This window comes from Magallana gigas, chromosome 8 (assembly GCF_963853765.1).
Source record: "Magallana gigas chromosome 8, xbMagGiga1.1, whole genome shotgun sequence".
Lineage (NCBI taxonomy): Eukaryota > Metazoa > Mollusca > Bivalvia > Ostreida > Ostreidae > Magallana > Magallana gigas.
This window is the reverse complement of record NC_088860.1, coordinates 25,463,542-25,478,945: the sequence shown is the minus strand read 5'-3', so window position 1 is coordinate 25,478,945 and position 15,404 is coordinate 25,463,542. Positions and strand designations below refer to the sequence as shown.

Sequence of the window (15,404 nt, the reverse complement as noted above, 5' to 3'; positions counted from 1 at the left end):
TGAATTCCGGAGAATTGATCTAAAGTTATCGATGATATACTAGTAAACTATTCTTTGAATATGTCGATACAGTTTTCGAAATCTTCATAACAGATACATGCAAGGGGCTTTGTTGCCATATTCAGAAAATAATTTCCCTTAGTGTGTGTGTGTGTGTGTGTATATATATATATATATATATATATATATATATATATATATATATATATATATATATATATATATATATATATATATATATATATATACACACTAAGGGAAATTACACACACACACACACACACACACATTTATAATGATGCAGCACACGGCTAACCGAAGAAAAATTAGGATCACCTAAGTATTGATAACATAACTCGAGTGGACAATGTCATATAGATACCATATTTGCTTATCTATTTGGGAAGATATATTCCAGAATCAATAATATGTCTTCACTTCGTAGTTTTCGTCCAATGACGATTGAGGGGAAATCATTGCGTTTGTGGGTTATTTGCATGCATTTATTCCTTTATTAAACTATACATGTATATTTTTACATATACAATTAATGTACCTTAGTTATACTAAAACGAACTGATTAAAGCACCTCTTTAAAAAAAATTGTTACAAAACCACTTTCATTAAATAGGTATTTTATTACATAATTTAATACCTATCATGAGATTTACTACTGAGTAGAAATGAGATCGAAATTCTTTGAGTTAAGTGTGTTGTTATTTCTAGCGTTGTGGAGGGTGTTTCCAGTTTGACGTCATCAATATCAAATTATAGTTTTTTTTAAGTTTGATCATATTCAAAGTATCGCGTATCGTTTCCATTGTCCCAGATTAAAAATAATTTAATATCGTCTCGATTACAGTAAAGGGGTGCGTCAATAGAAAATTTTATGCAATTAATTTATGTATTTTATATAATATAGGGATGGACACAAAGTAAGGACACAAAAAGTTCGTGACGAGCCCCCGCACGTGCAAAATATGCTAAAAGTGTCCTTTTTCATATTTCTGCAAAGAAAACCTCTATCATTTAAGTAAAATAATTTGTCAGAAATGTTTTATAATTTATGAAAGATTTAACATGTTGATTTGATATATACGTACATATAATCTAATCTTTCCTTCTAACGATTTGTGTTTACTATAAATCTGTGATATTAATTGTTACCCTTGCATTTTATACCAAATTCAAATCAAATAAATTTATATATTTTAAAAAATTCCACACTGGGGTCAGAGTACTGTCTTTTCCGATATATTTCATTTTATCAAATCAAATATACAACATGACTAATTTTGTTGTATATTTTATTTGATAAAATGAAATATATCGGAAAGGACAGTATACTTTAAAATGTAGGCGTCGGTTTTATCATGCAACAAATTTAGCTGTTTTGCAAAGAGGTTTGAAAGGGAAGGAAATATTTGTAGACTTATTATGAAAAAATTGAAGATGAAGCAAAATGGGCCGATTTATCAGGTAAAGCAGATATAAACAACCGACTTGTGTAGGTCAAATTTAACAGACAAGTTCAAGTTCTTTATTCCAAGAGACAAATATCTCATAGGTTATACAAGTGAACATATGCATATTAAATACAGTAAGACATACAAAGTGTACAAAATCAATTTGGATTATTCACATTCGAGAGTGCAAGAGTTCGATGCTTGTTTGCATAATATAAATATTTCCCTAAATTACACAGTTCTTTAGTATTAGAAGTAGATAGTAACTGTATAACTTTATAGAAACTTGGTTTTCGGAAGTAGTATTTTTTTTAGTATACTTTTCTCTTAAACTACGAAGTGATGGACAAATAAGTAAAAAGTGGAATACATCTTCAATTTCATTTAAGTTGCAGACACAATGATTTTTGTTTGATTTGCAATTTGTAATTTTTCCCATAAACATTCATGTTATACACACATTCATACATAATGCACGTAGCATCGTTTTTTAAAGTAGGGGGGGGGGCAGACTCATCCCAAAAATCTTGACAAGCAAAAAAATAAATAAATAAGTTTCCCAAACTCTTCAAAAACCTAATCCGTGGGTGTGTGTGTGTGGGGGGGGGGGCTGGCGTAGCATAGTACTATATAACTTCAATTTTACCCCTACTTTCCTTATTTTCATATCAATTATTTACATACTCCCAAAAAAGTGGGGGGGGGGGGGGGGTGGGCAACTCCATGATAATTCAATTTTTTTATGTAAATTTAAAAAAAAAATAGTTGCTGTGGGAAAAAGCGGCCCCCCCCCCCCCCCCCCCCCCCCCCCCCAGGTTTAAGTTTCGTGTCTTTCGAAAATGAAGGATTTTGAGTTGGTGGAAACCTGGGTACAAACTATTTTAATCCCTTTGAATTGCTAAATAACAAAACTTTATTTGCAAGATAAGCTAAGGCATAAGGAAATAACACACAGCGTGAATTAAGACTCTCTTACTTTTTAAATGATAAATTAATTTTCATCGATTTACAGATTCAACTGTGTACCATTTAATATAAGGACTATTTTGGTTTTTCTTTATTTTCCCGCCGATAATGTGTAGTTGCTGCTGAACTTTTTTTTTTTCATGGAGGAGGATTTCCACACTTGATTAATTAAAGTAATTGCATTTCTACATTTATTGTGTTTCGATTGCCTCCATGATTCAACAGAGACCGATATTTGCATATTTCTATTATCCAAAAGTATCGAATGAGGGGGAAGTGCTATTCGATAGTATAGACAATCCCCAGCCTCCAGTGTAAAAAGATATCGAAGGATGCGGTGCTATATAATAGTATGTACTATATAGCACAGATATACAGATACAGATATATACTCTCTTTATTGGATTGACACAGGCGCCTGGCTTCATATTCTTCTCATATTAAAATATATGTACATAAATGTTTACGACATAGTATATTGTATATTATAAGATAGGAAGTACATTCAGGTGCCAAACGTATGTCAATTTTTAAATTTCACTATATATATATATATTTCATTGAAAACAAACATTGTTTTTAGAGCCGAATCGTTAAAAAGTGACCCCTTGATTGATTTTGAAAAGATCTATCATCACATCTAACAGTAGTCCGAAAACTGAATTTCACATTCTATAAAACTTCAGTTCTTTAGGCCTGCTTTGTTATATATTATCCGATCCACAAACTGATGAGACTATTGTGAGAGAAAAAAATTTACTGAGAACTTCCCGAAAAGTATACGAACAAGTTGTCATTTTTCTTTTCAGTTTTGTCGTCATTTCCGGTTTCAATCACTGCTAAAAATTGATATTGAGTAAATGTATGACAGCATATTGTTGACAACGTATCTCTTGATCACATGTTTATTTTAAAAACCGGCTATTGAGAAGCAGAACATTTCATTGTAAGAAACGTCCGCTGATTGTAAGTAGATTAAGAATTTTAGTAATGTAAAGAAACAAACAGATGGAAAGTTTGTCATTTTTATGGAGAAAAAACACCTCCTAAGATAATGACATTCGAGATCTGGTTGTGATATCTGTGTGTTTATCATCTGTTTCGCTTTTTTGGGAAACAAATTTTACTGAGAAAACTGAAAAAGATGTATTTCTTTTTACAAAGACATATATAACAGTTATTATATACGTCCCTGTTTTTAACAAGCACCTAATGAAAATCTTAAGATAGTATATATCAATGTGGTAAGAAGTACATTGTAAACAAATTGAAAATGTGAAAATTATAAAAACCCTGGTGGGATAGGAACTCATAACATGTTATAATATGTTTTTACGGTGCTACCGCTGTGGCGAGCGCAGCAAGAATTACACATATACTTGTTTCCTATCATATCGCGGGTTCTATGGTATCGCGGTATTTCTGTTTACATATAGAAGCACGCGCTGAAATTGACATTTGACGTTGGGATATTTTTAGACATAGTAAACATAGGTACGCTGAACCTCATTGAGGTATATAATAGAGGAAAATCACAATAACATTAGTTTCTGGAAATATTTCAGCATTGATAGATTTTTTGTCAAAATGATTTAACTACCGCGATATCATAGGGCCTGCTCATACATGTACATTGCATCAGTGTCAACTTAGTGTTATTAAGTTATCAACTTACATCAAGAATTTGAGAGGGAAAGAGAGAGAGGGAAAGAGAGAGAGAATTATAAGATTTCTAAGTTTTAAAATTCTTACAAAATACATACATGTATACGTACTTGCTTCTACCTAAAACCGTTCTTTACTATATTGGAGAGAATTTATCAGTCTGTAAAATTTATTTTGTTTTTGATTTGGTCAAAATTTTTAACGATAAATACAGTATTATTATTTCTTTTGTACCTTGTTTTTAATTTTATTTTTTTCTTGGTTCATATATTTTTTTGCATTCTAATTGCATACGTTGTATCTGTGCCCCTGGTCCCTATTTGTAGGGGTATAATTTCCTATTTTCTAATTTAATGGTTTGACAATATGTTATATCTGTATAGATTTTTTAACTGTTTATTTTTTCTTTTTATTCTTTTTTTCAGTTCAAAATGACCTATTTTTTTTAATCTTCCCTACTTATACTTGCTGTACACGGATGCAAATTTAGCTTTAAATTGGAGCGAGATGATAGTAAAGTATGGCTCTTGCTAGTAAATTTGTATATATTTAATCTCTCTATCAAAACAAGAACAAAAAATTAAAAACTTCATCTGAGGCAGGTATTGCAGTCTATACTTAAAATGCTAGTACACGCATTACAGATGTTTGATCCACCTCAAGTTTATCGCGGGAAATATAGCGCGAGAACACTGTGACGTCATTCATGGCCTGTTTTGTCTTTGTTTACGTATCTCGACTCAATATGAAGGTATGGAAGCATGTAACAAATCTCTTGAGTCTCTCCAAAGCTTGTGCAGTGCTCAGAACGCGCCTTCAAACCTCAAGACACCGTTAATTACGAGTTAAATGTCAGCCATTTTTGGCATAGCACCACATGTGAAAAAATTGGATAGCATTATGGGACGTAGACAAAAAAATTTTGTTTGATGAATCTATAGGTGTAGCTTGTTCTTTTTCCCGCGCACACTGGTTCTTAGAGCTCGCTTCGCTCGCCGGCGCACCGCGCCAGCGAGCTTTGCTGGCTAATATGTCATAATATGACAATGTTCATATACCGTAGTTATATAATGCCCACTTATTACACTACGCTGTTAGGTAACAATTTTGGGAAAGAAAGCATTTATAACCTGATTTTAGTGCATATTTCAATAGCTAGGAAGTACATCCCAATATGGAGGTGTCCATACCACCTTAATATGAATAACAGGGTTTATTATTTGACTATACTTGCTCGTACACTGTTCCAAGATGTTTACATTGCTTATGCAGCACAATTTCCTAAATTATTACGTTATTCATTAAAACATCAGATTTAAGTGATATTTATTCACAAGATTGAAAATTGCAAGATAGTTCCTTTGAAACATATCTTGTCAGGTTGAAGAATGTGGCTAACAAAGAAAAGTCTTTTGGGGATTTGCATTGCAAATAAAAGAAAAATCTGGGATGATAAAGTTAGGAAAATTGTGCAAGGTGTCTGAGAATGAGAACTGTAAATTCCTTATATTACTCAAGTACTGTAGTTCCATGATCCCACTGTTTTGTATCAAATTGTGAAAATATAAAATCGCGAAAGCAGAACTTTTTTCTTTCTTTCTTATTGATCTCAACTCTCAAAAAATATTAGGCCTAAAAAAAAGGAGTTGTGTGTATAGGGTAACCCGTCCTTACCTACAAAAATGCTCCGATCCTACCAATTTTAGATGTCTGTTTTTATACGATTGTGAATTTTATAATATTTCTATTAAAAAATCTGTTTTTAAATCTGACACAAACAAGATTCTTAGGATTCATGCAGAAAAAATATGATAGAATAAAAAAAAATCTCTACCTACCTAATTTTTTCATCAGTGTTTTAACACACAATTTTTAGCTCACCGAGACGAAGTCGGGGGGAGCTTATGCTATACCCTCGGCGTCGGCGTCGGCGTCGGCGTCCGGACCTGGTTAAAGTTTTTGTTGCAGGTCCTGTATCTATCTTATTACTTGTCCTATCTTCACCAAACTTGCATGAATGATGCATCTGGACCTACTAATGGACTTGAGAGACTTGGATGCTGAATCTGGGCCATGAATTTCAGATGCTGGAGGAGGTTAAGGTGTTTGGAGCAGGTTAAAGTTTTTGTTGCAGGTGCCCTTTGATAGCCATTTCTAAGTTACTACTGGTCCAAACTTCACCAAACTTGCATAGATGGTGTGTCTTATGATACTGATGCACCTGACAGGCTTGAATGCTGAATCTGAGCCATAGGTTTCGGATGCTGGATGAGGTTAAGGTTTTTAGAGCTGGTTAAAGTTTTTGGAGCAGGTGCCCTCTGATGATTATATCTTACTTACTACTGGTCCTTACTTCACCAAACTTGCATGGATGGTGTGTCTTATGATACTTTTGCACAAGACAGGCTTGAATGCTGAATCTGAGCCGAAGGTTTCGGATGCTAGATGAAGTTAGGTTTTTCGAGCAGGTTAAAGTTTTTGTTGCAGGTGCCCTTTGATAGCCATTTCTAAGTTACTACTGGTCCCAACTTCACCAAACTTGCATAGATGGTGCGTCTTATGATACTGATGCACCTGACAGGCTTGAATGCTGAATCTGAGCCATAGGTTTCGGATGCTGGATGAGGTTAAGGTTTTAAGAGCTGGTTAAAGTTTTTAGAGCAGGTGCCCTCTGATGATCATATCTTAGTTATTACTGGTCCTAACTTTACCAAACTTACATGGATGGTGTGTCTTATGATACTGATGCACCTGACAGGCTTGAATGCTGAATCTGAGCCATAGGTTTCGGATGCTGGATGAGGTTAAGGTTTTTAGAGCTGGTTAAAGTTTTTGGAGCAGGTGCCCTCTGATGATTATATCTTACTTACTACTGGTCCTTACTTCACCAAACTTGCATGGATGGTGTGTCTTATGATACTTTTGCACAAGACAGGCTTGAATGCTGAATCTGAGCCGAAGGTTTCGGATGCTAGATGAAGTTAGGTTTTTCGAGCAGGTTAAAGTTTTTGTTGCAGGTGCCCTTTGATAGCCATTTCTAAGTTACTACTGGTCCCAACTTCACCAAACTTGCATAGATGGTGCGTCTTATGATACTGATGCACCTGACAGGCTTGAATGCTGAATCTGAGCCATAGGTTTCGGATGCTGGATGAGGTTAAGGTTTTAAGAGCTGGTTAAAGTTTTTAGAGCAGGTGCCCTCTGATGATCATATCTTAGTTATTACTGGTCCTAACTTTACCAAACTTACATGGATGGTGTGTCTTATGATACTGATGCACCTGACAGGCTTGAATGCTGAATCTGAGCCATAGGTTTCGGATGCTGGATGAGGTTTAGTTTTTTTGGAACAGGTCACATGTTTAATATATGTAGGTAATAGCACTATTTCAAACTTGCATATATGATCTAACTATAATATAAATGAATGGCAGAGGTAGCTTCAGATGCAGAGCCTGATCTCCATTATCAAGGATGCTAAAAAATATATCTTAGTTATTTCTGGTCCTAACTTCACCAAACTTGCAAGGATGGTGCGTCTTACGATACTGATGCACCTGACAGGCATGAATGCTGAATCTGAGCCATAGGTTTCGGATGCTGGATGAGGTTAAGGTTTTAAGAGCTGGTTAAAGTTTTTAGAGCAGGTGCCCTCTGATGATTATATCTTAGTTATTACTGGTCCTTACATCACCAAACTTGCAGGGATGATGCATCTCATGATACTGATGCATCTGACAGGCTTGAATGCTGAATCTGAGCCATAGGTTTCGGATGCTGGATGAGGTTTAGTTTTTTTGGAACAGGTTACATGTTTTATAGATAATAGCTTGCATAATTGATTTAACTATAATATAAATGAATTGCAGAGGTAGCTTCAGATGCAGAGCCTGATCTCCATTATCAAGGATGCTAAAAATTCTCCTACCTCACTCAAACCTGCTTGATAGATGTGTTTGTTGTTAAATGATTTAACATGATTCCTATGATATAGTATTCTATGATATGATACACTATTGTTTTATATGATACAATGTAATATCATACATTATATTGTAAAAAGTTATATGATATGATATGATATTGTATCAATTTTTTTGTACATTATTATATGATATTGTATTATGATATTGTTATGTATAGTATTGTATATTATTATACAATATTGTAGAATATGATATTGTATAATATATTATTTTATCGAATGATATTGTTTCATATTATATTGCAATATATGATATTGTATCATATGATACGATATTGTATATTATAATTATAGCATATCGTATGATACAATATTGTATAATATGATATTGGTTTATATAATATATTGTTATATAATACATGAAATTGTATTATATGATATTATAAGATATCATATAATATGATATTGTATAATATGATATTGTATCATATGATATGATATTGTATAAAATGATATTGTATTATATAATATCGTACTGTATCAGATGATATTGTATCATATGATATGAAACAATGTTTTATCAAATTATATTGTATCATATGATACAATATTGTGTATCAAATATGATACAATATCATACAATACAAAATTATACTATATTATACAATATAATATCATATGTTACAATATTGTGATGTATTATGTGATATGATATAGTATCAAATAATGCTATATTGTATTTATATTAGATATTATGATATTGTATTATGTGATTAAATACAATAATGTATAACACGATACAATGTCATATTATATGTTACAAAATCATATTGCATCAATATTTATTACAGTATTATATTGTATTAAATGATATATATTGTAAGTATCATTGGATGCAATATCATATTTTATATTATTGTATTGATAAACATTGTATCTTATAATAATGTATGAAATGAACATAGGATTATCATACAATTTTTTTACATATGATATACGATATTGTGTCAAAACAGTATCCATGAATATCCAAGATCATTAACTATGATTTTCATATCATATGATAAAGGTGGTTTTAAAGGTGATGCCTCATAAAGTTGATGCCTCGTCTCGGTGAGCTTTGTAATCTGTGATTACCTATGTTTTATATAGGCCTAATGGCAAGATTCTAAAACCCGCAAAGGGTGCTTCTCGCTATTTTACACAGATATTAATTCCTCACATTTAATTAGGAATCTACAGTATTTGAAGATGTCAGATTTTGCCATCATAAATCTCTTTAAGAAATTGGTTTTCAACTCTTGCTAATTTCTCTGAATGATGATATTTTTTAATGACAATGTCTCTGATTTTTCCCTTATACCTATTTCAATTGCAATTTTTTGACAGGTATGTGTATAATACACACATACAGTCTTTCTCATTATCATAATATTTTCATACTTATTATATTTTCAGATTTAGACATTAGTTGGGAATAATATTTATCTGAAAGGATCGAGCCACTATGAAGCTTTACTGCATAGCCGTTCTTCATAAAGGGGAAACAAAAGTGAATCCCTTGGCCTCAGCACATGAATTATCATCATTTGGATATTTTCAAAGATCTAGGTACACAAGTTTTTCATGCATTGCTATTTTATGGATCCATGCTTGTATATTGTAGTTGGAATATTAAATTATGCTATTATGTTGATAATGTAAATAAGAACAATCTAAAAATCATGAATTTTAATTTCTTCTACAGTACTATTATACAGAAATGTTCAGTGCTGAAAAAATAGTTGAAATTCAGAAATTTAATTTATTTCTTTATTTTAGGGGGTAGGTTTATGGGTTATGCCTGATATAATATGTTTTTCTTTTTTTTAACAGTGTAAAAGAGTTTATGGACTTCACATGTAAAATTGTGGCAGAGAGAACAATAGTTGGGTCTAGAGCATCTGTGAAGGAACAAGGTTTGGTCAATGTCCGTCTTTCAATTCACCCACTTAATACATATTTTCTGTTTTTAAACACAAAGTAATGGGAGATCATTCATCACCATTGAATTTTGTTTATTAACCTTTTTTAAAATGTATGTAGAAAGTTTATAAATTTGAAGAGAGAATACAGAAAAACATCAGATTTTATAACAAAGGCTGTATATGTATTGGGAGTCTTCGGAGAACAACAAAAATACCACTATGATGTTTTATTAAATATTTTTCAGAGTACATTTGCCATGTTTATGTCAGAAGTGATTGTCTAACGGGATTAGTGATCGCAGATCATGAATACCCACAGAGAGTGGCCCACACTCTTATCAATAAGGTATGTTACGGAGAATTGAATGAAAGTCAATCCTTTTACAAAACTGCAGGAGGCCACCTGTAATCAGCATTATAGATTCATATATTTATTTAAGGTTACTGGTAACAATGTTTTAATGCTGATTGATATTTAATTAAACGCAAGAAATTTTTATTGTGAAATCACAAGAAGCAACCCTTTTGGATTTTATAATCTCGCTTCCATTTTTCTGACAGTCCTGAACGATATGGAATTATATGTAAACTTTTGATGATCGTGATATTACATGTATATATTACATGTATATCCATGGGGTTTGATACAAATTGGCAGAATAAAGTAATTGCATAAAATTAGGAATCTACAGTATCTATCATTAGGAAAAATACCCAGAAGTAGTATATAGCATAAGCAGATCTAGAGGGGGTTGGCCCCCCTCCTCCACCCTGGAAAATTCAAACTTGTTAGATTTATATAGTAAAGTTACCGAAAATGGGCCTCGGGGCCCCTCTGAAGGAGAGACCACCCCCCCTCCTTTCCACTTTGAATAAATTTTTGGATGTATACAATTATGTAGTACATGTATGTATTTTAATTTTCAACAGGTTCTGGAAGAATTTACAGGTAAAGTTCCTAAGTCACAGTGGCCAACAGCTAATTCGAGGTAAATGGGTGTTCAGTTTGATGTTATGGTTTATATTTAATATGTGTATAGTGAATTTTGAAGATTAAAAAAAGTTTGACCGAAAAATGAGAGAGCTGTCATGGTACTTGTTAGAATTCAAAAACTTCTTCATTTCTTTGTCATTCTCTCCCTTAGGCTTATTAAAAGACTTCTAAAATACATGTATCAGGTTCTTTATCTTGGGTACTGATATTTGTGTTATAAATTTAGTTGTTTTACAGTGTACATGTGATACTGTTGCACATATAAACACTATATATACTAGTAATCTTGATTAAACGATTACAGAATATGATGCACTTTTTATCATCCTTGAATATATTTAAATAATTTCAAATCCGATTATAAGGAAATTAATATATTTTTAACAAAAACTAGGTCTAAACTCGGCAAGCTATTTTGGTATATTTTTAAGAATGAAGTTTAAAGCATTGATGCTATAGTGTTTATGGTTGAGCACATTTAATGTGGTTTTTCATTGATATGTTTTCATATAGATATTTTTATCTATGTTTAAGTCTGTTTTACTGTCAATGAATAATGCATTTCTTTCTCTCTTATGAATATGTATATATGTATAAATGTGTATGTAGAGTGTTTAGAGTAATGCACCCTCTTCTTGGCCCATGACAATAGGAATTATTTTAATAGAATTGCTTGCTTGTATAAGAAGAAACATTTATGAATGAAAAAGACACCAGAATATATGGATTTTATATGGATATTTAAGCTAGTATTGATTAGGTCTATTACTTTTCAGTACGATAGTGTATGGAGAGTTAGCCGATTACCTTCAGAAATACCAGGATCCCAAGCAAGCAGATTCAATGACCAAAATTCAGAGTGAATTGGATGAAACAAAGATTATCCTGGTAGGTGATTTCATTCATTCAAGAAAAGGGCCATTGCAGTTATGCAAAATCCTTTGCGGAATAAATCAATATTAATACAAAACATATCACTTTCAACATATTTTTATTTATCAGTGGATTCATATAAGATATCTTCGGATTTGATTTACGGTAATGCAGTGGATTCGTCCAAGTTAAAATTATAAAAGAGCATTACTGCACTGTATTTTTATGAATTTAAATAACAACATTTATATTTCATTGACAGTACGATACAATAGAGAAGATTCTGGAGCGGGAGGAGAAGCTCAATGATTTGGTGGAGAAGTCAGAAGGACTCAGCATGCAGTCCAAAGCTTTTTACAAAACAGTAAGTATGCCTACAATGCTTATATTATTTCTTAAAAGGTCATCCACACTTTCGGAATTAGTTTCTGAAAGTAGTCCAAACTTGATGTGTTTTTTAAAGAATTTTTTACCCCAGCATTAGCACAACTTGAAAATGACAGAAATTTTTTTTACCATTACAATGTGTTAATGAAAAACAAAAATTCCTGTGTTATTTGAACTTGGAAGTCGAGGTTCAATAGTATTATACTATACTGAGCTACAAAGTTATGAAATTAAAACAATTTCATAAAACACATAAATCTCTAGGTTGTGACATGCTGTCAAAAAGTATAAATGTATAATGCTACAAGGTGTGGAGGACTCTTAAAGAGGTTTTATGGTGAAAGCCTGGTACCTTCCTTTTAATAAACCTATGATAGATTTATTTTTATAATCACAATACAAATCTTGGCTCAGGGAAAAGCACTTATCATGTATGCTGTTAAATCATTAATTTAATTTAGTCTCCAAAATGAAGCATGGAGACTAACTGTGTTTTTCCGCATCATGTTTAGACAAATTTCATTATTTGCTCAGTTCTATACAAATTCATAATTTACTCTTTTTTCTGCAGGCAAGGAAGACCAACTCCTGCTGTGTAATATTATGAACAGACTATTTAGTAGAGAAGCAGCGTGTTGTCTGTTGAGTTTACAACATTATAAAGAGGGGAGGGGCAAAAAAAGAGGATCTCTTTCCTCCATTCAAAGAACTTTCAGCTCTATTGTGAAGAATACATTATTGTATCAATTAAATGTTTTGCTTAATGCTGAAAATTTAAAGATGAATCTTTGATTTAAATTTGTGTTTAACAATTAAGCTACTGGTGTCTTATTTTTTTTATTCTCTCACCATTTTTTGCTCTTTTAAAGTGCAATTGTATGTCTGTAGTCAGCATGTTATAATGTGTGTGCTTGTATGTATATTTATATTCAACAAGGCACTGTGAAAGATAAGAGTGGATTTTTTTTATCCATGACTTGTTGTGTAAATCATATAAGTTAATAACCATGTGCATTGGTATTATTCTGCAATACTTTGTGCATACCTTTCATTGAAGAAAAGTTACTGCATAGTCAATATTTTTTTTTAGTTTACTGGTATTTATTTGGTATCTTCCACATTGAGATTGTGTGAGTGATTTTTAATATATATATTTTTTTAAGCAAATGAAAACAAGGATTAGTTGTACTTTGTGGCATTAACATTTTGACAATCGACATGTTTTCATGAAGGGATATATGTCGTTTATTAAAATATGATAAAAATTTATTGAATTTGAATTGTAAACAAATAACCATTTCTAATACAATGTACCAATATATGTTGACAAAATTTCTCCATATTATACAGAACATTATTTCACACTATATTAATGAATTCAATTTAATTCTTATTTTTTGGCAACTGGCATATATTTATGTACCTTTAAGTCTTGATAAAGTAATTTTAAATTCATCATGTACATGGATGGTGTCAGGTAGCAATAACAAGTATTTATTGCACAAGATCTGTCTCGACTATATAGAAATATACATATCTGTGCTCTTGAACAGCGCAGACATACCGGGTAGCAGCTTAATGATACACAAGCAGCTACAGTACTTGTGTGGAAGGCTTCAGCTCTTACTTTTGGAGACTGACTAACTAGGGACCACTGCAATGTTGAATATTAACAGCTTGTCATTTGTATTGATTTCCTATTTGTGTCAGGATTTAATTTTCTATATTAGATTAAATGCTATAATTTATTTCACTTTTTTGTGTTTTAACAAAATGATGTAATAATTATATTATTTAATATTACAAACAAATGCATATCTTGCATTTTAAATAGCATGTGATTTGATGAGTGATATGACTTGTCATGATTTGAATGCATTATTTTAAGTTCTTTGGTTTTGCATATTGAAACTCCTAGATCATCTTAAATGGTGCTGATGTCTACCCTAATTGCTCTCTATTTTTTTAATTACCCTGTATTACCTTGTCCATGTACACAGTTTCAAAGCAGATGTCATTCAGAATTTATTTATGCTTTGTCAGCAACTCTATGTTTAATTTCAATGCTATGTTCTATTTTTGCATTCCCTCTGAAGTTCTGTGTGGTGAAAAAATGGTTAGATTTTAAAATTAGATATGTTTATATTCACCCGTCATTTTCAACTCATGATATCCTTAAATGTCATAACAGTATGCTACACTGTAAACAAAAATTATTAAAAGATAAGATATTTGCTTCAATTATTAATAAATACCTTTGAATTGTTTAAAAAAAAAAAAAATGATCCATGTCATTACCTACTCATATGATACATTCCTGTGTGAAAATGAACTTGGTGATTTCATTAGTTTTTCTTTCTTTTTTTTGAGGGGGGGGGGGGGATATCACTCGCATTTAATTTTGTTGGTTTTACTTGCATAGATTGAAGAGTCTTTTTATAAAGCTAATGTAATAAAGTGAGCATGTTAAGTGTGTGTGGAGGAGTGAATGACTAGCTTACTGTGTGTGAAAGAGCAGGGAAGTTGCAGAAGAGCTACTGTAATAGCATAATCATTAACCACAGCCAACATGTACAATCATCTCCTGAGGTGAATGCGGTCAATGGATTGTGGTCTTAAGTTCACATTCTGGTAGTTTTATAAAACACATGTCTAGTTAATGTTTAGTATTTTGATGTTTAAACACTAAAATAATAAAGATGGTTTTATCAGATTAGCTTGGTGCCTAGGCACCAGGATTTCATTGTATAAGTCGGTAACATATTTAATAGAAGGTGAAAAATCTAATTTTATTTGTATTTATGAATATTCAATTTTGAAACCTGTAACTATACAGTTGATTAATTCATTACATTCATACATTATGTTTAATATTATTTATATTTTGTACATAAGAAAAGATTGATGGAAGTCTTGAGTGAAATAAAATATAAAGACATATATTTCTTTGGAATTTTTAGATGAAGGTAAAGACTTAAGAGAAAAATCATCATAGGGCATATTTAACAAATGCAATACTTAAGACTGCCTGATAAAAAGGGAACTGTCTTAGCTGCAAATATTTTCGGTGTCATGGAATGATTTCCTTTTCACAAAATAGCCCACCCATATAATCCAAAGAGTATCAGTTACTGAAAGTATACTGATATTTTACTGGTTCT

At 31.8% G+C, this 15,404-nt stretch overlaps 1 protein-coding gene across 2 annotated transcripts; it reads left to right on the top strand.

The window, feature by feature from the left end:
- The first annotated feature begins 3,247 nt into the window (after window positions 1–3,247).
- Window positions 3,248–12,996, top strand: LOC105322995 (synaptobrevin homolog YKT6). Of its 2 annotated transcripts, none has more exons than XM_066068657.1 (8): window positions 3,248–3,378; window positions 9,481–9,633; window positions 9,898–9,980; window positions 10,235–10,335; window positions 10,920–10,978; window positions 11,760–11,871; window positions 12,119–12,220; window positions 12,815–12,995. In XM_066068657.1, exons 2-8 carry the CDS (start codon window positions 9,530–9,532, stop codon window positions 12,848–12,850), a joined length of 597 nt encoding a protein of 198 aa, XP_065924729.1. In that variant the 5' UTR covers window positions 3,248–3,378; window positions 9,481–9,529; the 3' UTR covers window positions 12,851–12,995. The 2 variants fall into 2 exon arrangements, with proteins under 2 accessions (XP_065924729.1, XP_065924730.1); XM_066068658.1 differs by having other exon boundaries at window positions 3,259–3,398; window positions 12,815–12,996.
- The last annotated feature ends 2,408 nt before the right edge of the window (window positions 12,997–15,404 follow it).

Excerpts from the sequence above, each read along its gene's own strand:
- LOC105322995 (XM_066068658.1), top strand. The coding sequence starts at position 9,530 with ATGAAGCTTTACTGCATAGCCGTTCTTCATAAAGGGGAAACAAAAGTG. Across the intron at positions 9,634-9,897 it reads GGATATTTTCAAAGATCTAG|TGTAAAAGAGTTTATGGACT; the intron begins GTACACAAGTTT and ends TTTTTTTAACAG. Across the intron at positions 12,221-12,814 it reads CCAAAGCTTTTTACAAAACA|GCAAGGAAGACCAACTCCTG; the intron begins GTAAGTATGCCT and ends TTTTTTCTGCAG.